Source organism: Moschus berezovskii, chromosome 7, assembly GCF_049115385.1.
Source record: "Moschus berezovskii isolate FMDL1 chromosome 7, NW_MosBer_1.0, whole genome shotgun sequence".
NCBI classification, from domain to species: domain Eukaryota; kingdom Metazoa; phylum Chordata; class Mammalia; order Artiodactyla; family Moschidae; genus Moschus; species Moschus berezovskii.
In genome coordinates, this window is record NC_142466.1 from 105,751,391 (window position 1) to 105,775,674 (window position 24,284).

Genomic DNA, 24,284 nt, shown 5'->3' on the forward strand with positions numbered 1-24,284 from the left:
CAAGGGAACATCAAGGAAGAAAACAGGCTAATGGGGCAAGCGTGTCAGATGCCACCGTATCAAACTGCAAAGCTGCCCAAAGAGCTGCCTCTATTGCTCACAATCCCAGTTCTCAGCACAGGGTCTGGCCTAGAGCGGAGGCTTGATAAATGCTGATGCAGAAGACAAAGGAGAGGTGTCATTTCTGGAAATGACCACAAAACACAAGGTGAGCATCATCTCTCTACATCCCTGAGCACTGAAACCACGGCACAGACTGTTAGAAATGCCCACTTCCCCAGCTGCACCTCCACGTCTGACTCGGGAGATTTAGGTGGGCTCCTGAATTAACAAGACCACACTTTGCAAAAAGGGCCTTCCAAACCTTTCTTTCTTTTAATGCTTATTTTTTTCTCTTTGTATTTCAAACAACTTCAAACCTATAAAAAACTAAGTTTAATAAACATCTGTATATCCTACAGTCTTTAAGCCATTTGTGATGCTTACATCCTTACCACTAGAAACTTTTGATTATGTACCCTAATATATAATTACTTTATGTTCTTAAAAAGCATACAAAACACATTTTTAAAAGATGAAATAAAAGAGACAACTGGCTGGATTTCTTCAAGTAATCTCTATCATAAAAAAGGTGTGTATAAACTAGATAAAAAGGGATTTAAAGAACATAAGATAATGAATGCAATACTTGGACCTAGGAAGGAATCTAATTTGGATCAATCTACTGTAAACAACTTTGGAATATTGAGGGAACTGCAATTTTCATTATTGGATAAATTAAAACGTGTCAGCATGGAGAGAGGAAGATTACAGCCAAACAAACCAAATTTACAAACAGTATAATTTCATTTTGGTTAAAAAATACATCTGTATGTAGTATGTGTGTGGGTGTATATGGGGGTGAGTAGGGAATACAGAGAGGAGAGAGAAAACTCTGGACAGAAACAGTCACACAGTCAGACACGACTGAAGTGACTTAGCATGCATGCATGCGTGAGTGGTAGGAATGAGGTGTTTTTATTTTCTTGTATCTGCTTTTAGTATTTTAAACAATCTACATACATACATACTACTTTAAATAAGTTACTTTTAACTAAGAAGGTCAAATAAACATTTTCTTCCCAGACCCCAGAGGATGATTTCAGGCCTATACCACATGTCCCAAAGAAACACAGTATATGTGTTTTGCTTGACTGGCAATGTGTGTGTGTGTTTTATTGACATAAAATTCATATATTAATAACATACAATGAATAATTTTAAAGTGTATAATTTGATGCTGTTTACTATATCACAATGTTGTGTAATCCCAAGTTCACCCTATTTTCAAAATTTTTTTTTATCATCACATAAATACACTTCATATCCATTAACCAATCCCTCCTTATTTCCCACTCCTCTCACCACCTGGTAACGTCTAATCTGCTTTTTGTCTCTCCGGATTTGCATAGTCTGGATATATTATATAAAAGGAACCATACAATAGGTGACTTTTTGTGCCTGACTTCTTTTACTAAGCATATGTTTTAAAGATTCATCAGTTCTTTGTTCTTTTTTTCTCCCATTATATTTTTGACTATAGCAAAATTCAATATAAAATGTACCCTTTTAGCCATTTAATTAATGTATAGTTCAGGGGCAACAAGCAAATTCACACTGTTGTGAAACCACCACTACTATCAATTTCCAAAACTTTTATCTTGCAAAAAGGAAATTCTATATTCATGAAACAATAAATCCCCTCTCCCTACCCGCTGCCTTCAGCAACCATCGTTCTACTGTGTCTCTATGAATCTGACTACTCTAGGTACCTCACATAAGTAGAATTACACAGTATTTGTTCTTTTATACCTAATTTATTTCACTCAGCATAATCTTCTCAAGTTTTATCTAAGCTGTAGCATGCACCAATTTTTCATTATTTTTTGACTGAATAATATTCTTCCATATGTGTATGTGTTCAGTTCAGTTACTCAGTCATGTCCGACTCTCTGTGACCCCATGAACCCGACTCTTTGTGACCCCATGAACCGCAGCACACCAGGCCTCCCTGTCCATCACCAACTCCCGGAGTCCACCCAAACTCATGTCCACTGAGTCGCTGATGCCATCCAACCATTTCATCCTCTGTGGTCCACTTCTCCTGCCCTCAATCTTTCCCAGCATCAGGGTCTTTTCCAATGAGTCAGCTCTTCGCATCAGGTGGCCAAAGTATTGGAGTTTCAGCTTCAACATCAGTCCTTCCAATGAACACCCAGGATTGATCTCCTTTAGGATGGACTGGTTGGATTTCCTTGCAGTCCAAGGGACTCTCAAGAGTCTTTTCCAACACCACAGTTCAAAAGCATCAATTTTTCAGTGCTCAGCTTTCTTCACAGTCCAACTCTCATATCCATACATGACCACGGGAAAAACCATAGCCTTGATTAGACGGACCTTTGTTGGCAAAGTAACGTCTTTGCTTTTTAATATGCTGTCTAGGTTGGTCATAACTTTCCTTCCAAGGAGTAAGCCTCTTTTAATTTCATGGCTGCAATCACCGTCTGCAGTGATTTTGGAGCCCCCCAAAATAAAATCTGACACTGTTTCCCCATCTGTTTCCCACGAAGTGATGGGAGCAGATGCCATGATCTTAGTTTTCTGAATGTTGAACTTTAAGCCAAATTTTTTACTCTCTTCTTTCACTTTCATCAAGAGGCTTTTTAGTTCTTCTTCATTTTCTGCCATAAGGGTGGTGTCATCTGCATATCTGAGGTTATTGATATTTCTCCTGGCAATCTTGATTCCAACTTGTGCTTCTTCCAGCCCAGTGTTTCTCATTATGTACTCTGCATGTAAGTTAAATAAGCAGGGTGACAATATACAGCCATGACGTACTCCTTTTCCTATTTGGAACCAGTCTGTTGTTCCATGACCAGTTCTAACTGTTGCTTCCTGAGCTGCATACAGGTTTCTCAAGAGGCAGGTCAGGAGGCCTGGTATTCCCATCTCTTTCAGAATTTTCCACAGTTTACTGTGATCCACACAGTCAAAGGCTTTGGCATAGTCAATGAAGTAGAAATAGATGTGTTTTTGGGACTCTCTTATGTATGTGTACAAATATCCTATTGTTCACAGCAGCACTATCCACAATAGCCAAGATACGGAAACAACCTAAATGTCTATCAATAGATGAATGGATAAAGAAGATGTGGTACATATATACAATGGAATACTACTCAGCCATAAAAAAGAATGAAACAATGCCATGTACAGCAACATGGATGCAACTAGAGATTACCATACTACACAAAGTCAGAAAGAGAAAGACAAATACCATATGATTCACTTATAAGGAGTCTAAAATATGACACAAATGAACCTATCTGTGAAACAGAAACACACTCACACTTATAGAACAGATGTGCAGCTGCCAAGGCGGGCTAGGAGAGGGATGGAGTGGGAAGCTGGGTTAGCAGAGGTAAGCTATTACACATGGAATGGATAAACAACACGGTCCTACTATACAGTGCGGAGAACTGCTGATATATTCAGTATCCAATGATAAACCATAATGGAAAAGAATATAAAAAAGGAATGTGTGTGTATATATATATATAAAACCAAATCACTTTCCTGTATATTACCACAACATTGTAAATCAACTATGCTTCAATAAAAAAGAAGAAAAAAAAAGAAAAAAAGTCAATGCAATTCACCCTATCACTGGTCTAAAAATAAAACAAAAAACATATCTTAGTTTAAGAGTCATTTGGAAAAATTTAATACCCATTCATGATAAAAACTCTCAGAACCAGAAACAGAAGAGAATTTTCTCAACCCAAGAGGGCGAGGACTGGCAATTTTTTTCCATAAAAGGCAAGACAGTTAATATTTTAGGCTTTCTGGGACAGACTATCAGAAGTCCTCAAACTCTTGTGGTTTTAAGTGCAACAGCAGCCACACACAATGTATAAACAATTGGTGGGGCTATGTTCCAATAAAACTTTATTTGCAAAACAGGTGGTCAGCTAGCTTTGGCCCCCAGGTTGTAGTTTGCCACATCCAATAAAAGCCTTACCAGTTTCTCACAACTATTGAACAAACAACCCCTTTGCCAAAAACTAGCAAACATCACATACAGGGTGAAAGACTGAATTTCTCTAGCTAATATCACTCACTGTAGACAAGACCAAGAGTTAAAAACTCTATAGGGGTCCATACTTAGGGAGATGCTATATTTTTATGAGTTTTTACCTCCAGGAGCCTTAAGAGAACTTCTCATAGTGAATATGAGGAAATATCCTCATATTTCTAGCAGTGGGAAGGAAAGAAGAGACGTGAAAACATACCCAAAGCATGCTGATTTTAACAAGACCTGCTCTCAAGAGAAAATATTTTGCCAGAGCCTAATCATAGAGGGTTTCACCAGGACCTCCGATGTGGGGGCAGGGATACCCAACTCTGGCCCACTCTTTTTTTTTTTACATGTAAAAGGTCTTAGTTGATTCTCTTTCATGAAAAATCCGCACAATCACCACAGATAGAGTCACCCAGAATCTTCACTCCTTCTTTTTGCCAGCACCAACACTGGCCTCTGCAGTGCCCCCGACTTTCTTCATTCTGTTCTCGCGTTCCTTTCGCTGTTTCCTTGAGGTCTTTTTCTTCTCACGTAGGCCAGATCCTGCAGGCCTATGTTTGGCCTCATTCTTCTTCGCGTAATCCAAGGAATCGTTAATCATGCCGAAGCCAGCTGTCTCGCCACCACCAAAATGAATTCTGAATACAAATACAAAGATGACATCGGGTGTGGTCTGGTACATTCTGGCCAGTTTTTCCCGAATTTCTGTTTTAGGTACTGTTGCCTTTCCAGGGTGAAGAACATTGATGGCCATTTGTTTCCACTGAGGCAGTCGGTTGGTCATGAACTTCCTAGTCCGGATAGGTGTCACTTGTAATGGCGGCTGATCTTCAAGCAGCCGAGGAGGAAGAGGTACCTTTCCCATCCTACTGAGGTGTGAAAACAAACTGACAAGCCCTGGTGAAGCTCACAGCTGAAGCACATACTCAAAGACTGAGACCTAATCACAGGACTAGAGAACACGTCTCCTCCTACGCAAACCCCAGCCTCATCATGTCACTAGAGGCCTTCCGATCAAATTTCCTGTTACCCAGGTATCACATTAGGCTTTTGGCAAAAAATTACAAGGCATTTTTAAAAAGGGATAAAAATGCAGTTTGAAGAGTCAGAGCAAGAGTCAGAACCTGACACAGATATGGCAGGTATCTAGAGATGAGGAGGCTGGGAATTAAAAAATGAGTATGATAAATATGATAACCCCTCAAATGGAAAAGAGAGACAAAATGCAAGGATAGATGGGTAACGAGACCAGAGACGGAGAAATCCTAAGAGTCAAAAGAAACGTTAGAAATCACAAGCGAGCATCCTATTCATTTAATTAACCATCTTCAGTGGGATATGCCTTCATGTTTTCAGTTGAATCACCATATTCTCTTTCTAGGATCTAGTGACATCAAATTTTAGTTATCTTCTTTCACTCATCCTTATTACACAAAAGACAATGAAGTATTATAAAAGCATAATTCTGTTATGCAAGTGTGCCTGCTAGTAACAACTATAACAACACTTTCTTATCAAAGGCCAAAACTCTGGAAGGAAGGAATCCCTGGTAACATTTGTACGCCTGTGTCCTTTGAGTCCGTGGCCCATGACAATGCATGGATTTACTATTTTCATAATAAATCTACAATTCTATCAAAAGCTGGTATGGATACTTTATAATCTGCTGAAAAACTGGAACCCAAAAAGCTGTCGGAGGTAAAAGAGACATTTCCAAGAGAGACAATGGAAGTGAAAGCCAAAAAAGGAGGTCTCAAGTTCAATCACTTTGGTTTAGAATGGCCTTTTCTCATTGTTCCTACTTTGGTATGTTAATATAAAAAATATAACTGCCTTATGATTTAATTTCTACTTTCCACCAAGGTCAAGCTACTAGTGCATATTAGAGGTCTTTGGTATTCTACCTCACAGAAATTACAATTATTTAGAGATATACTGATTTTAGATTTCCAAGTCAAGTAGGCAAGATGGAAGACCTTCAAGGGAAATACTATCTCTGGATTTCCTAAACACCCACAGTTCCTTTCATTTTCATGATTGCTAAGGTACAAATGAGAAATAATTACTTGGTGTGTGTGCCTTGCGGGGGTGTGAGTAGAAGGGAAGAACTGAGTTTACCTGAGCGTACTGCTCCAAAACTGTGGCTGCATCACTGTGTTTCCTCTGCTCAACTAGCTTTCCTGCAAAGACAATAAGAAGCATTTGACTCTCATAGTTGGCTAAGATCAGCATTACCAAAACACAAGTGGAAATGGCTTTCAGTGGTACTATTTAAATCAAAATGTTCTCCTACATATTGGAGATTGAGCTCAACAGAGTATACACTCAAAATGAGCTGCTTTAAAAGAGCATTTTCAAAAGTGTTCCCCAAGATGGTTCAAAGAACAATGAAAGGCAGGACCAAGAAACCATTCTCAGGTCAAGCATGTTTGTGAAGCACTAGGTAAGACAGAGTTAACTGCTCTTTTGCTGATAGGCTTCATTAGTATGTCTTTGATGCGTGTGCTCAGTCACGCCCAACTCTGCAACCCCATGGACTGTAGACCGCCAGGCTCCTCAATCCATGGGATTTTCCAGGCAAAAATACTAGAGTGGGTGGCCATTTCCTCCTCCAGAGGATCTTCCTGACTCAAGGATCTAACCTGCATCTCCTGCATTGGCAGGCAGATTCTATACCACTGAACCACCTACGGCATTACGTCTTTTTTGCATCAAGCAAAGTATTAATACTTTGTGAATTTCTATGAGAGATATAGGCAGGAATACCAGAGTCCTATCCTAAAGTGGCAGTTAAAACCTAAATTTAGCATGGGATGTAAAAATTACATATAATCAAAATCATTCAGGAAAAAATGCTTACAAAGGCATTCATATGGAACCTGACCTAGCACTCTCACGAATCCATTTCTTCCTCTAATAGGAAGATGCTGCTGTTTCTTTGGTTGAGCACTAGATGGGGGTGGCTGGCGTTTGTCAGGGGTGTGGCAGTATCCTTAGATTTGAGAATCACTCTTGGTCCAGCTGAGTGGGAGTGTGCCTTGTTGAGAGGCACAAAGAAACCAAAGTTAACTAAGGGGCTGGCAGATTCATGTCTTCTATTTCATGCTAATTCCAGGGCATATTATCATTTACAAAACCAGGAAGAGTCACCTCCACTAAACAGCTATCTTTTCTCTCTTCTGCCGACTTGTGTAAACTGCCTGAGTTAAATGTACACATGAAGTGACTCCACCTCCTAACAGTTCCCAAAGATCTTTCACCACTCTTTTCTCCACCTTCTTCTGCTAAACGTCTGGGAAACTAGGTATACTGCACTATAAGCCATGAAAAACAGGAAGCGAAGAGTCGCAAAAAATGTAAGATAATAGACCCCAAGAACAGAGGTGGGAAGTATAAGCTACAAATAGCAAGTTTCTAGAGCAGAAGTCGGAGAAGGCAATGGCAAGCCACTCCAGTACTCTTGCCTAGAAAATCCCATGTATGGTTGAGCCTGGTGGGCTGCAGTCCGTGGGGTCGCTGAGAGTGGGACACGACTGAGCGACTTCACTTTCACACATTGGAGAAGGAAATGGCAACCCACTCCAGTGTTCTTGCCTGGAGAATCCCAGGGATGGGGGAGTCTGGTGGGCTTCCGTCTATGGGGTCACAAAGAGTCGGACACGACTGAAGTGACTCAGCAGCAGTAGCAGAGCAGAAGTATCAATAGAGCCAGGATGAACAGTTTTAACAGGACTCAAATAAGGACTTCTCAATACTTGTAAAAAGACTTCAACTTGGAAATTAAAAAGGCCTACAGAAGAACCTACAGAACCAATGTGCTGAGCTTCCAGGGAAGCCCATCTAATGACCAGAAAAGGCCAGAAAAAGAAAAGTCACAATCTCACACATTTTTTAATCCCAAGGGGGAAAAAAACAAAGTGAAATAACTAAATAGAATATGTTCGTACGTTTAACAGGTTATAATTTGAATATTCACAAGACTCTTGAAAAATAGGGGGAAAATATACCAGCCACTCACTTCAAGCATGATTGAGAGGGCCAGAGCCCCACCTGTCTCTTCTCCTGGGCACTCTGGGAATGCCACTCCACTCTAAGAAATCAGACTCTGGAATAGCCTCGCCTCCGGTTTCACACCCTCAAACAGCTCAAGTGGCTCTACTTTCGGACTGCTTATACATTTGGCCTCATTTCTGAAAACCACCATTATGTTCTCCAACAATCTACTGTCTGTATTTGAATGGCTGCATCCCAAAATTCATCTTTACATTCTTATAGGGCACCTGGCTACCCGCTACACTGTACCAAGTGTACCTATAAGGTGTGAGTTTCAGTGAATGAGGTGGAGAAGGAGTGTTAGCTAGGTCATTGCCAGCTTAAAGTTAAGTGTTCCTGGGACTTTCCTGGGGCTCTTGTGGCCAAGACTCTGCACTCCCAATGCAGGGGGCCTAAGCTTGTTCCCTGTTCAGGAACTAGATCCCCACATGCCACGACCAAGACCTGCTGCATCCAGATAGCTAAAAATATCAATAAACAAATATTAAAAAAGAAAAGTTAAAGTGTTCTCCCATGACTCCAGTTTTTCCCTTCCCCAAGGACTGGAACACAGATATGGAAAAAATCCAGCTTCAACTACTGCCGAAGAGACGGCAGATCCGCACCATGGGAAGGCCTGCCAGAACTGTGAGAGAGAGACGTGACCTGCTCTCCCTATTGTGCCATCTTCTGGGGACTCTTGCAGCAGTTCAACGTTAGTAAGCCATTCCAAATTAATTTTTATCAGTGCCTGTGAGAGGGCATCAAAGTGGGCTGCCTTACAGGTATTTGCAAAAATTCCAAACGAAACCAAAGAAACACAAACCCTTAGGGGAAGTTCTCGTTCGCGAGAACCTTAACGACCATGTTTACCTGCCAGAGTCCTGCTCAGGCCAGCCAGCTGCTCTGCGGTCAGGTGAAGCTGGGCCGCTGCACAGAGCGCTTGCTGCCAGCTGCCACAGGCCAGAAAGGCGCTGAGAGCTTTCTCGTGAGCACCGCAGCGGGCAAACACGAGCCCTGCCGGCTCATGGAGGTGCTCCTGCAGCAGGTGTTCCCCGTAAGCAATGCTGATGTCCTGGGACAGGAGGAGACACAGGGTCAGTGAGGAAAGGTGGTAACTTGTTTTTTAAATCTCCAGGGAAGGCTGTCTTGGTCATTATACTTGAAATTCCCTGGAATTACTTAGAAAAGCCCTGTGGATGACTAGTGAATTCAATCTTTTTTTCATTCAAAACCTTACCAAGGATATGCTGTTTGTTTATCCAACAAATAATTACTGAGTACTATTCTGGACGATGGGAGTAAGACAGCAATGCAAAAAATACAACATGGGAAAGAAAGAAAAAAAAACAGCCAACCAACCAAACACAAAAATCACTAACAAGAACCACGACCAAGCTCCTGTCTTGGTGGTGAAAGAGAACAAGCTTTATAAACACGGTATGGTCAACAATGTAATGGTAGGCAGCGGTAAAGGGACACAGAGATGGGAATGCCACTGCAGAGGACGGTGAGGAGAAGCCATGTGAAGACTTAAGGGAGAGTATTCCACGCCAAGAGCACAGAAGGCACCGTGGCGATCAGGCAGGAATGGGCATGGAACACGCAGGACGGGACAACAAGAAGGCCAGTATGACTGATGCAGAGCGCGCAGGAGAGGACCAGATGATGAAAATGAGCAAAGAGGCGGCCTTCGGCCAAATGCTGCTCCCCAAGCTCAGCCCTAGGCAGGGAAACAGAGCGATATAACATGGGGTCCCTGCCCTAAGGGAACACACAGCCTGGTGAGGGGAAAAAAAATCAGTACATAGCAGATTGATAAATGCCATCCCCAAGGCAAAAATGAGGTGTGCTGGGAGCTCAGTGTCTGGCACCACATCCAGGAATGGTTTTCTGGCAGAGGAGAACTGAGAGTTTAGAAGAAGGAGGGCTAACGACAGGGAGGCAGAGGGCTGGCACAGGCAGCCGATGCTCAAGAGCAGGCAGCGGCCAGATCACAGGAAAATGTGTGCAATTTGTGGGCAAACTGAAAATGGTGGCGATGATGGCACGGGCTCCACACTGCAGATTCTCGGGCAGAGTGCTTCCTCGTTTAAAAACTGTGCACAACACCTATCAGGCTGTTGCGATAATTCATGCAGCTGATAAGCGAAGTATCTAGCTTATGAGAAAAGCTAAACAGACGTTTGTTTAAACAAACCAAACTTCATGCAGAATTATACAGGAAAGATGCACTATTCAGGTCGCTCGGTGAGGTTGGGCTGGATAGGACAGGATGGAAGCCACTAAGGTATTTCCGATGAGGATCCAGTGACAATGCCTAGGTTTCTGGCCTGGGCAACTTCTTTCCAAGAGGAACAGGTGAGGGCCATTCTCTCAGATAAGAAGTTCAAGGTAAGAGTAATTAGCTTGAAGATTACCTTTGAAACCAAGGAAAGTGTCAGGGACACAGGATCCTCACCCCTTTCCAACAGAAGCACAAAGCAAGATCGGGAGCACTCATTCCACATGTTACACACCTTATACTGCTGCGAGTTTGGCGGGTAGAGCTTCAGAGCTTCGTTATACAAGTTTTTATCTTTTACTAAGTTTAAGCATTCTGGGAAGTACTCCGGTCCTACAGGAATAAGATTCATATACACGCAAGCTTAAGACTGGGGAAGCATACTGGATTTCATCTCTACCACCGGTCCTGACACAAAATCAACAAGGGAGCTTTTTAAGACCTGCATAACTACAGTATCTAGAGAAACGGAATGCAGGAATGTGAACTTTAATGAGCACCGCTGCAGATCCTGAGATTTGAGAAGCACTAATTGGGATCAGAGCTCCGCTCAAAAGAAATTTTACACGGCCCCTGAGAAATGACCATCCAGCCCAGTGTTTTCTCAACCTTCTTAATAAGAATCATCCAGGGAGCTTACTAACCATATACACACGCCTGAGGCCCAGCCCAGCCCAGATGAACCTGATTCTACAAGAAAGACAGACCTGAATGCAAGCACCTCAGGTGACTCTTCTTGTCCCTGTCTCAGCCTTCAGGAAAAAATCATGAATACTGAAGGCTAAGGTTCCAGCACCAGTCAGGCATGGGTGAAACAGACCACCTGGCATCGTACTGGTTCTACTTCATACAACTGCCAGTCAGAACTGTGTCTTTCAGGGCACAGGAGGCATGGTCACTCAGACAAGCTGGGTCTCCTTAGGGTGTTTGCATACACCTTGAGAAGAATGAAGCATCAGCCAATTGTGATTTTGAGACACAGAAGTGAATTTCAAAGGTGATCACTTGACTCAAAAGGATTTGAGCTATGGGCCTCCCCGAGTTCACTCAGAGACATCTGCTGTACCCTCAGCTTTTCAAAACTGACCAAAATAAGGTCTGCAAACACAGTTGTTAACATTTTCAGGTGTGGAAACTGAAATCAGTCTGTCTAAACTAACATCTGTTTTCAATTTATACCCTACCAAAGAATATCTGAACAGAAATAAAATATACTAATCCTCATACTTACCACATTTGCTTAGGTGGCCAATGGCTTTTTCATATCGTTTCAAGTATTTATCTATACTGAACCGCTGATAATTCGTTTCCATTTTCTTAAGTGTATTCAGAAATGGAAGATATTCTTTGGGATCCTAAAAAAAAAATTTTTAAAGGATAATTATAGTGCCTGTGATTATACTTACTTTTAAAAATAAAAATTTATAGTAATTATAGCAATAAATCCAAAGCTACATCATTTTCAAAATATGTGAAAGTGAAACTGTTCATTGCTCTGTCATGTCCAACTCTTTGTGAACCCATGGACTGTAGCCCACCAGGCTCCCCTGTCTTAAGAAATCCTCCAGGGAAGAATACTGGAGTGGGTAGTTATTTCCTTCTCCAGGGTATCTTCCTGACCCAGGGATCGAACCTAGGTCTTCTGCACTGCAGGTAGATTGTTTACCATCTGAGCTACCACAGAAGCCCTCTTCAAAATATCTAGCGTATTATATAAAAAATCAAACCACATAAAACTACATTTGGAATAAATGCCTTAACATATAGCTGTTCTTAGTTTTCACTCAGAATAATAATGACTAACTCTTAGCTAAATCTCACAATACCAATTGTTTCATATGTTAATATGGAAAACAAGGTTCCCTCATTCTCAAGAAACTTAAAATCTAGTACAGGAGATAGGACTGGTAGACCTGGTAGGCACTGGGTGCCATAAAGCACATAGAAAGGCCATCTCATTCAATCCCTGGATGCTGGGCAGGGAGGCAGCAAGAACGGTTTACTGAAAAAATGTCACCTGGGCTTCCTTCAACCAAGATGAGTGAGGATCAGCCAGGTGAACAGAAAGGGTGGGAGTGCCTGCAAAGGAACGTGGCAGTTGGGAGACAGAAGTACTGCCTTGCACCCACTGCAGAGAAAAGGGGATAACATCAAGAGATGAGAGCTCAGAGATACACAAATACCACATAACGGAAGAGATTTTAAGCAGAGGAATGGGGATCAAATTTTCCTCTTTGGGAAGGTCATTCTGGCAAGAGCAAAGAAAGGAATGATAGGGGCTGAAACTGAGGGTGCAAAAAAAAACAAAAACAGATAAGAAATGTGCAAACCAGAGGTGCTCAAACTTTTGGGCCATAGCATGCTAAGGAGAGACAAAAGGCCTCGAACTCTTCTGTTCTCTAGGTTCCCAATTTCCACTGGAAAAAGATGCTCCGTGATAAAACTGGGCTGGAATACAAATCATCTGCTGTATTTCCTTTGTGGGAATTTGTTCTCATTTTTGCCTGTACGCTTGAAAACAATCAAATAGCTTTATTTCAGTTGTTCAATCTAGCAATCAAAACACTCTGATAAGCTCAGAACAGTGATAGAGAAGGAACTTGTAAGTATGGACCCTGGAGATTGGCAGATCTGCCTGGAGGCCTGTTCTCACAGCTTTAATATCAGCCCAAACTCTGCACGGTCAGGAGCACTGCTTCACACTCTCATCTTCATATAAACAAAAATGCTAACTATGTCGAAGGAGTACCTCCACATACCTTCTGTGACTTCTCAGCTACCATGAGGACCAAATCAAAGTCATAGGTCCCAAGAGAATGGTCATATAATTCATTAACATCTACCAGAAGTAGCAAATACTTCAGGGCCTCTTCAGCACTCACAGCGTCAGGGACTGGTGGAGCATTTCCTATCGGTGTGTAAGGAAACAACAGAACAAAATCATTTGGGGGAAAAAACCCACACATCTGCCAGCATAACCAAAAAGAGAAAGTAACACGTTTTCCTGACAGAAGTGGACACTAGACGGAAAATAGTTCTTTGACGATTCTGTACATGCTTTGTAGGGTAGCACTCAAAAAAAAGGACCCAGGTCTTAAAGTGGAGACCAAAAGGCCACGGGCTGAATTGGTGACGTGGCACCGGTCCTGGTCAGGGCTACCTCCTGAAGACTGAAAACCTGATGTCAGTCGGGGCCCCGGTACACAGACTGTCAACATGGCTCTACCTTGAAGTTCGTGTACCTTCTGTAGCGCCATCTCCAATTCTGGGGTAGTTTTCTTCACGTGAGAGGTGAGTATTGATAGGCAGTACCTGCAGGGGTAAGTGAAGGTTAGCACAGTAAGAATGACGAACAAGCTGAAGAAAACCTACTACACACGTCTGTTATTCAAAAGATACCAACTCATGACAGCACACGTACTTGTGAGGGTTTATGTTCTCCATGGCTGCTCTCATAGCATCGCAGATAAGGTCTACTTTTTTCTCATCAGGATCGCTGGACAGTGAAACAGTGCTGGGAACTGGTGGAGGATACATGGTCTTTGTAACATCTTCTTCCCTAAGAACAAGGGTGTATTAAAAGGTCACCAACCAAACATATGTCCAAGCTATCAAACAACTAACACATACGTTGGAGTGTTGATGAGATAATAAATAAAAAATAATAAAATTAAAATTAAAATAAAAATGCCTTTTGGAAAGTAGTTAATTCTAAAAATATCCATGTATACTGAAAAGTGGAGAAACTGAGAAATGAAACATATCCACAGAAGACTTAAATAGTAATGTTTATAGATGTTACATTAATATAGCCCCAAACTGGGTCTAGTACAGGTGTCCACCCACAGAATAATCAATAAATAAGCTGTAGTATATTTATACTATGGCATACTGTGCTTCCCTGGAGGCTCATATGGTAGAGAGTCTGCCTGCAATGCAGAAGACTCAGGTTCGATTCCTGGGTCGGGAAGATCCCTGGAGAAGGGAACTGGCAACCCACTCTAGTACTGTTGCCTGGAGAATTCCATGGAGAGAGGAGCCCAATGGGCTACAGTCCATGGGGTCACAAAGAGTTGGACACAACTGAGCGACTAACACTTTCACTTTCTTTTTCATGGCATACTGCTGAGCAATAAAAAAGAATAAACTAGTGACACATGTAAAAACATGGATGACTCTCCAGATAACATGCTGAATGAAAGCAGATTTACACAGAAAAGTCAATACTATGATATACAATTCATTTCTATCAAGTTCCTGAACAGGCAAAATTGATCTTCAGTGAAGAACTCAAAAAAGCAGTTACCAAAAGGGTGGGGAAAGAATAAATGGGAAGGGATCTGGAGGAACTTTCTGAGAAGAAAATGTTCTCTATCTTGATAGGGGCCAGGACTACATGGAAGCATACACTGGTCAAAACTCAGTGAATGGTACATGTATAATCTGTGCATGTCACTACAGATAAATCTGACATGGAGGGGGTGGGACCCTGTACACAAAGAATACATTCTAGTTAATGTTACACAAGGTGAAGTACTGACAGGCAAAGTGGATTTACAATTACCTTGAAATTTGTCTAAAATAGAGATGAATGGCGGATGGACAGATGGTAGATAGTGACAAAGCAAACACAGGAAAACATGAACTGTAGAATCTAGGTGGTGGGACAGGATGCTCGCTGGACAACTCTCTCAGCTTTCTTACATGTCCACAATTTTTCATTTAAAAACTTAGATAAAAGTTATTGCAGAAAAAGAAGCCATTTATTTCAATTAATAGTTTTTATATTTATACCTAAAAATAAAGTCAAATTCTCATGACATATTTTAAAGTCTTAGTTTTAAAAAGAAGGGAAAAGAGTAAAAATCCAGTATACATGGCATCTAAGAGTTAAGAGATTTAAAAAAATATATTGAAAGCTAATTTTCTTCTCTATCTGTTCGATTTCCTTAACCAGAAAAGAGAAAATTATAGATATGATACTCATGAATTATTCAAAATACTTACTTCAATTCTGTGAAAAATAAATTAATATGATTCACAGAGTCTATCTGTCTTATGAAGGTTTCCACATTTTCAAGAAACACCTACCCAAAAAAAGAATTAAAAAAAGAACAAAACATCTTAGTTCAGATCATATTAATTCAAGCCTAAAGTACACTATGATAAATATCAGATTTAGAATGTTACCTTGGGGTTATGATCGTGAATCAGATTGAGATTAATTCTCAGTTTTCTCATGCATTCAAATGCTTCTTTAAACATAAGTCTGGGGAAAGACGGAAAATGGAGAGAGGGGACATTTCACAAAAACTCAGCTCCTTGGACTCAGCACATTTTCATAAGGATATAAACCAGTTAAAATTAAGACTACAGCCCAACTACTACTGTATTTCTGCTCTGAAATCATAGAATGAAAAAAAATTAGGCACCAGGTTCATTTACCTTCCTAAATGGTGTGATGACTTAGTCATCAAGGCCACCCGAAGACTTGATTCCCACACACTCACACAAGAAAATCTTCATGGAACTTAGGGCTACCTTCTTTTTTAACAAAATGTTAGTAAACATCTATCTTTCCAATATAAACTTTCCCCCAAATTCAAAGACGCAAACAATGGATCATTTCTTTCAAAACAGTGGCTCAGGTGTTTTGGGGTCATAGGTCTATTTATAAGTTTGCTGAAAGCCTTGGACCTTCTGCCCAGATAAATACACAGATACAGGACACTGTAAAATTGCCCTGGGTTCACAGGCCATCTAAAGCCCACATCGATCCCCTTGGGCTAGGAAGCTGTTTCATACCACGAGCCCCATCATGTCTTCTGCTAGGAATGTCTTCTACATCATACAATTTAAGAATCTAAGTGCCAAAAGAAGAAAGCCTCTGAGAATCTGATTGAAGATATCTGTAGTGAAATATTTAAATACTTTCTAAGTTTTAAAAATCCTAATAGAATACTTGCTGCCTTCACACATAAGCCATAACAATAAGCTAACTAATCATATACATGGTACTTACTTGTCCAACCACTTTCGAATCTGAGCTAAAACCAGGGCTCGATGATGAACAACTTCTAAGTTTCCCCTTGGCATCTTAAAATAAATAAATCAAATCAATAACATGTTTAATTAAACAGAAAAAATTTAAATACCCAGGATATACAACTTTACCTAACTCTTCGAGAATTAACACAGCGCTGTAAAATGAGCACACTTTTGGCAAAATCTAATTGTGCTCAAAATTTACTCTGACTTTTAAGAGGTTTCCCTCTTAGCCTTACTGGGAACAGCCTGTTTTAACACTACTTCGTATAAATCTAATAGAGAACTTAGCAAGGAAAGGCTTATAATAAATAAATGCAAATGATAAAATCCACAAGAACTGTCTGGTACTTATTGCCAAATGACAATCAGAAACACAGCCTGAAAAATCAGTGTACCTGTAATATAAGCTTTGTGTCTTGAGGCACAACGGTGACGATGCGTGAACCCCTCTCCACCTTCCGCAGAGACTCGCCGTTTGACACGGAGCTGCTGCTCAGGCCTGCCTGCAATGCTAAAGACACCACAGACCAAGCCTTGAGAATCAATGTCACGACAAGCTGCTCGCCATTAACTGCAGCTGAAATGGCACGTGGTCCGAAGGAGAAGGAAGCGATTAATAACCAGGCCGGACTGCTCTGTCACTCAGCCTCAAGGCCGTCAGCCTTTCGGATAAACACGTTCATCCCAGGCTCCGGCCCTCTTACAGAGCCCTCATGCATGATGCACAAACAACTTCTCAACTGACACGGAAACCAGTGGGAGGACTGGGCAGCTTCTCTACGAAGTCTTAGCTTTACCAGTACACTACAATCACATCAGTGAAAGAGTCCATTTCCAAGTTAGAAGCAAAGAAAGCAAGTGGGCTACTTCTTTCTTAGTAACAGAACTGTGCGCACACACACACACACACATAGGGGAGGGGGTGCACGGAATCGAGGAAAAACTGCAGCCAATTTCCTACAAACCACAAGATAGAGTCCTTCAGATGTACAATGGAGGGTGGCCACAAAGAAGACTGAGGATACTGCCAGTCTGCCATCTATATCATAATTCAAAGTAAAATATGAGTATGTTAAGAAAGTTCCTGAACATTTTTTTATCTCAGGGTATGCTGTTTTAAGGAAGGACCTCCCACTCTTTGATAACTGGCATGGAGTGATTTAACTGAGATACTGAGATAAGGGACTAAGTAAATGAACTTGACATTTTCTCCAGTCTAGGACTCCAGGATAAAAAGCCAAAATACATGACAAACACAAAAGTCATCAAGACTTCAAAGGACAAATGATATTAGAAGAGAGACTATTTTCCATCTTCTACACTGAAAACTTACTTTCCAATGAAGCATCTCTCAGGCAAAAGCACTGGCAGGTATGGGAATGAGTCGTCACCAACAAAAACTCATCATATACAGCAAATGATGTGATATTCGATGCAACCTACAATAGGTTGGGGAGGCAAGAGGAAGAGTTAGTTATATCACTTGGAATCAAGATGGAAAAGAGATCCAGCATCAAAACAAGCCATGTTACCTCAGTGTCATTGATGAAAAAGCGACATCTGTCAGTCAGACCAAGGATACATTCCTGCAGAAAAATAAAATATGAAACTAACAACAATTCTAACCAAACTGGGGCTTCCCTGGTAACTCAGTGGTCAAGAATCCTTCTGCAATATAGGAGACGTGGGTTTGATCCCTGGGTTGGGAAGATCCCCTGGAAAAGGAAATAGCAATCCACTCCAATATTCTAGCCTGGGAACTCCCAAGGACAGAAGAGCCTGGTGGGCTACAGTCTGTTGGTTCTCAAGAGAGTCAAACACAACTTAGCAACTAACCAAACCAGTGAAACCAAATTTTTTCTGTTATATGGTTCTACTGTCCTATGATTTCACATTTAAGTCCTTGTAATCAGGACTCAAGATGCCTAAGATGTGGTTGGTCCGGGGCAAAGTGGTCTATGATGCCATCCAATCCATCAGAAGCCTCAACATTTCTGTCTCCTACACATCTCAAATATGTCACCTTTCACCCCTCACTGCCTCCACTCCAACAGTCACTTCCACTCTCATCCCTTTCAACATACTCCCACTGGGCAGCCAGAATAACCTTTCCAACCATGAAGCACATCACATTACTCCCTGATTAATATCATCAATTTGTCAGTCTTTGTTAAAAGAGCAAATGCATACTCCCCTGCGTCTAGCCATTGCTTCCATTCAGTTCAGTTCAGTTCAGTCGCTTAGTCGTGTCCGACTCTCTGTGACAAGATCTAAGTTTATTTACAATATGCGCAGTTCTTCCTCCCTGAAACATTCTCCCTTTCTCAGAGACAGAGCTTTCTTTTTCTTCACATCTCAGCACACCATCTCCTAGAGACTTTTCCAGACTACCAGAAGTCGGCCTCTGCATCTTCACAGCTGCTGCTGCTAAGTTGCTTCAGTCGTGTCTGACTCTATGTGACCCCATAGATGGCAGCCCACCAGGCTCCCTGTCCCTGGGATTCTCCAGGCAAGAACACTGCAGTGGGTTGCCATCGCCTTCTCCAATCCTCACAGCTACCACTCTCTAATTAGCCTCAATCAATCCTCCTGGTGCTCCGACTCTACACCCCGCTCACTGACTTCACCCTCCTATCAGAGGGGATGGCCATACCCATACTGATAGATTAAAACTTCCAGAAGGGCAGGAATTAGTCGGCAGTTTTATTCTGTAACCACTGCATCCTACCTCCGGCACCATTATAGGCAATTCTAATATTTGATGAATAATAACTTATTCAATACCCATTTCAAGATTACATTTCTGTTGTCCCCAAAAGTTACTTATAAGACTAACTTTGTTAGTTCTGTACATGTTCTATTTTGAATGTTCTATACAACTGGGGATAAGTCTGCCAACTGCATTTTTTCTGTTTTCGAATTTATACCTCCAAGGCAAGGAATCAACTAACTACTATTGACACATGTGAGGCAACCTCTTAAACCCATTTCATAAACTGAGAAGCTGAGGTAACTTCTCATTGTTGCCTTGAGATTTAGTGGATACTCAGGTTCACTTTCAAAGCACACACTCTTTCTACACTGCTCTATGAGGTAAATTTTTCTGCCTTGTGTTCACTTACCTCTCCTCCAATCATGGCCAATTCAGTCTGCGTGCACGGATAAGGAAACCGAACAGGAAACCCACCAGGGTTCTTCCACGGTTCAACAGCCAGAGAGGGTGACTCTGCAGGTTTGGCAGATGAGGTTTAACAAAAGCTGATCTGCTCTTTGTAAAAAAATTCTCACATCAATGCTTGCTAAAACACTCAGCATGCAATTTAAATCATTTTCCAAATGTGTTTTGGAAACTCATGAGAATAATCTGGGTCACTGCAAGAAAATACAGGTAGAACATATCTGCTGATTCCACTCTATAGATTAAGGTTTTCTAGGGTAGTTAAAAGACCTAATCATCAATGTGGCACTGCTAAGACCCTCACAAGTACACTTTCTCAAGAATATGTATATAAGTCATAAACATGCTTTCCCAACATGCTGATACTCACCCCAAAGGTACTTAAATATCTGGCCACCAGCCACCTGCAGGGCTACTGACTTGGTCTTGGGGTTACAACGCAGACTGATTATGACCCCATCCACTGTCACAGATGAACTGAGAAGAGTGGGGATAAAAAGGAGATGAAGAAAACATGAACAGACCATTTCTCAAAAGTAGTGACCATTCATTGATTTTGCAAAACAGAAAAAGAAGCAATTTCCCTCTGGTGCTGCACCGCCTCATTCAATACAACACAAACACAATAAACATGTTTATATACACACTAACAGATAAACTACTGCAAGCACAAGGCCAGGTAATGCAATTACCTGTCAACATGACATTATTTTCCACAATGTCAGTAAGCCAGGTGTCTACACTGTGAGGTCATCAGTCCTATTCTGGCAGCAAGTTATGCAACTTATTGTGAATTAAAATTTGCTGCCTTCAGTAGACAATATGGTGTCAATATTTATCTGCCAATATTGGCTTGGCCAAAAAGTTCATTCAAGTTGTTCTATACCATTGGGCCCAAAACCTGAATGAACTTTTTGGCCAACCCAATACAAACTGCGTTAAATAAAGCAGTCCATCTGTAGGAAAGTGAGCATATTTAGTATCTCTATGGCTACTGTACTTATCCCTAGAAATCTGTGGGCCTCATTAATGGGAAGAAGTGAAACTGTTAATGCTATTATATTTTTTTGAGTCAACAAACCAAAAGTAGACATGTCTGAAAGGAAGTGGAGGTAGCGATAAAACCAAGTGGTGCCAATGCTAATATATATTCAGAGTTTTTAACCAACCTACAAAAAAAAAAAAAAGCCACAAATTTGGAGAGGATAAATTATCTGCAGAAGTCAAGGGAATGGACTCTGGAGGTGCACTGCTGGGCCTGGATCCTGGCTCACCTCCATTATCGCAGTAAGTTACTTAAACTGCTCTGTGCCTGAGCTGTAAAATGATCAACAGGACATGTCAGAGACGTGTTGTGAAAAATAAGTGAGTTAACATAGGGAAAAGCCCTTAAAAGAGTACCTTTTACAAAGCGTAAGTTATAGTAAATGTTAACTATGAAGAGCTATAAGCTGATCGTGGGACTTTATCAAACAAATTAATATTTTATATGAATGAAAGTCTTTTTTGAGAAACAGAAGTCAAAGCAGCAGAAATAAATTTTAAATGACTTCTCACTTCCTTTACAGCAAATGAGATAATGGCATTTACCTTTCACAAGATAGTGATAAAAAATTTCAAATTCTGTGTAGTAGATATATTCATAATTTAGGCATTTCTAATGTCAATTGCTCTTTTTTCTAAACGGAGCCCTTGTTAAGTCTGCATGTAGCTAGAACATATTCTGCATCTAGACATATTCACAAAATTTAAAAAAAATATGAAGCATTATCATTCAAAGATTAGAAGGTAATAACACCACTGGAGTATGTTTCATGAGTACAGTAAAGAAAGGTTCCTAATTTTGCAACAACGGTTTTCAGGATTTAAAGCTAATCAGTGAACCTTTAATTACATGTGAATCTAGGGATTATTATCAGCGTATGCCTAAGGTGCTGAGTTTTGACACTGGAAACCTGAGAATTTCTCAGAGCTTCCCAGACAATTCTGCTGCACAATAGGGTTCGCAATACAGAAGACAGCATTCATTAATGAGACCTGTTAGGTGACAAAGATGCAGTGAGGAATCAAAATGAAACTCAGGGTCAGGGAACTGTGAAATTTCAGCAAACAAAAATAGAGGAGACTTTCTAGTAGTACACACAATCCAGTGCCAAACAAAATTATAGAAGAGGAGGCTGGAAGAAGTATTTTGAAGTCACCACATCAAAGTAACTTTAACCCTGAATATTCATTAGACGGACTCATGCTGAAGCTGAAGCTCCAATACTTTGGCCACCTGATGCAAAGAGCTGAGTCACTGGAAAAGACCCTGATGCTGGGAAAGATTGAAGTTGGGAAGAGAAGGGGACGACAGAGGATGAGATGGTTGGGTTGCATCACCAACTTGATGGACATGAGTTTGAACAAGCTCCGGGAGATGGTGAAGGACAGGGAAGGGCATGCTGCAGTCCATGGGGTCGCAAAGAGTCAGACATGACTGAGTCACTGAACAATAACAACATCATCAAAATTAAGTGCAAATGTAGAGATCTTAACATTGACGAGCTGCCAATTCTTCTAGGCTAACAACTACTTTCTAGAATGTAAGTGTAAGCTGAATTAAAAGTTTTAATACACCTTAAAAACATTTTGCCTCGTCTACTGGCATTTGTGTTATTTTTACCACTTTCTGATGCATTTTAGTTTATATTTTGACAGAGCTAAAAATCAGACTTAATGCTCTTGATAAGTATGTGTACAAAAAGAAGCAATCACCCCTCAACGCTGCTTTTTGAATGCAAAAGAAACCAAAAAAACTCCAATGCTCACAAAAGACAAAAGCCTGTATCTATGTGCTTATTACCACGCGGAATACAGGGAATTGCTGTAATACCTGATGTTGAGCTGTCCCTGCTCGTCGTCCGTCTCAGAAGGGGCCACGGTCAGATGGTGAATGACAGACTGGGGGCCGGACTGACTGTGGCTCACGGCCAGGAAAACGTCTTCCTGAACCCAGGTGAGCAGGCTGAACTTCAATGGGTTTACTTCTTCAGCTTCACTGTCCTCAATCTGAATTCTGTTTTAAATATTGAAGAATTTTCAAAGCATGAATAAAACCTTCACGTCACTGAAGTTTTCCTGAATGGAGAACGCACCGCTTTCTATACAGTCAAATCCCAATTATTTGGAGGGACAAAACCTAAGGTAACGCCAAATGCTAGAAAATCCAAAAATAATAATGCCTACCTGTCTTAATATGGTTTTCTGTTATTTAAAATTAAGTTTCTTACACGCTAAGATTTTTAGATCTGAAGAAACCACTTCAAGAAACTGATTACACAAGAAAAACTGACTGTACTAGGCAATACACGAATAAACTCCAGCAGTTTTTCACTGTCACCAATCACCAGCATTCAAATATTCAGGAGATATTTAGGTCGCAGTTGAATGCATCCTTTCCTAAGCATCTCATAGCAAAATGACTAATTAGCTTAAGAAATGATTTCTCTGCCACTAATGCCTTCTTCCTGTAGCATTTAAACACTGCTGGAGGGTCTTGTTTTTGCTACTTCACACAGGAACTCATGAGGCTACTTTCTGCTATTCCGCTTCTTCTGGGTGCTCACCGAAGAAGCTGGGTGACCAGCCTGATCTTCCCATTCAGTCAGCTCTTCCTGGACTCAGTCACTCTACCGCAATTCAGCCCCACGCAAGAGGATCCCCCCTCTGGTTCTCACTGACACCCAACAGTCTCCATACTTCTCTGGCAATCCTCAACCTATCTCTTTTTCAAGGTTCAAGGTAAGTATTCATGGAATACATGCCTAGGTATGGCTGATTCCCTTCACTGTTCACCTGAAACTATCACAACATTGTTAACTGGCTATACTCCAAAACAAAATAAGAAGTTTAAAAAATAAGTAAATGAAAAAGTTTTTTAAATGTAAGTGTTCATGCCCTTCATGAAATCTTCTCTAAATGACCTAGAGCTATTCTCCTCACAATTTTAAAAAATGAAACCACATTCTCAATTGCCTCGCACTTTCTAGTTTGTCTTAAATCTGTCCTCTCTTTCCAGTCTGTGAAATGAAATAATCCATGTACATGTTCTTTGAAGAACTACTAAGTATTACACAGTCAGCTCCCAAATCATACAGAGGTTAGAAACATATTCATTTATTAAATATAATGCATATATTTAAGAATTAAATATTAAGTATTAAATTCAGTTATTTGTTCATTATTCCCCATTAATTTAGGAATAAATGCTCCCTAGGGAGACAAAATAGTACTGTAGTTAAGAACATGGACGTATTAAATAGAATCAAATTCTGGATTTTCACAGAAGTGAACTCATAATTACTATATCCAACTGTTTATGGTATAGTTTCAATGGAAACATGCCTCCTGATTTCCAACCCAAGAGCCTCAAAACGCAGCAACCAAAAGTTCTGCTGTAGGATGAGCAGAGTAGACACTGTGAAGTCCGCCACACGCTAACAATGTCTGACTCCTCATTTGTGAAAGCAAATGTACTCTGCTCCATCACCTTCATCTCCATCTTTCCCGTGGGATTTTCCCCAGAGAAAACTCCCCAAGGGATGTTGGGGGAATGGTTTCTAAGTCAGCTTAAGACTTAC

At 40.9% G+C, this 24,284-nt stretch overlaps 1 protein-coding gene and 1 pseudogene across 1 annotated transcript in view; both read right to left on the bottom strand.

Annotated features, from left to right (window-relative positions):
• Positions 1-24,284, bottom strand: part of ELP1 (elongator acetyltransferase complex subunit 1) — a 59,207-nt gene that overhangs the window by 14,082 nt on the left and 20,841 nt on the right. The window contains exons 14-29 of the mRNA XM_055427532.2: positions 22,538-22,720; positions 20,033-20,139; positions 19,607-19,710; positions 18,017-18,070; positions 17,818-17,923; positions 16,880-16,995; positions 16,459-16,532; positions 15,627-15,705; positions 15,444-15,523; positions 13,858-13,995; positions 13,663-13,748; positions 13,196-13,344; positions 11,668-11,791; positions 10,672-10,769; positions 9,026-9,227; positions 6,239-6,300 (exon numbers count right to left, since the gene is read on the bottom strand). Of these exons, the coding sequence (XP_055283507.2) occupies positions 6,239-6,300; positions 9,026-9,227; positions 10,672-10,769; positions 11,668-11,791; positions 13,196-13,344; positions 13,663-13,748; positions 13,858-13,995; positions 15,444-15,523; positions 15,627-15,705; positions 16,459-16,532; positions 16,880-16,995; positions 17,818-17,923; positions 18,017-18,070; positions 19,607-19,710; positions 20,033-20,139; positions 22,538-22,720 (1,762 nt within the window). The remainder of the gene's footprint in view (positions 1-6,238; positions 6,301-9,025; positions 9,228-10,671; positions 10,770-11,667; positions 11,792-13,195; positions 13,345-13,662; positions 13,749-13,857; positions 13,996-15,443; positions 15,524-15,626; positions 15,706-16,458; positions 16,533-16,879; positions 16,996-17,817; positions 17,924-18,016; positions 18,071-19,606; positions 19,711-20,032; positions 20,140-22,537; positions 22,721-24,284) is intronic.
• LOC148777491 (small ribosomal subunit protein eS24 pseudogene) lies at positions 9-6,227 on the bottom strand (annotated as a pseudogene).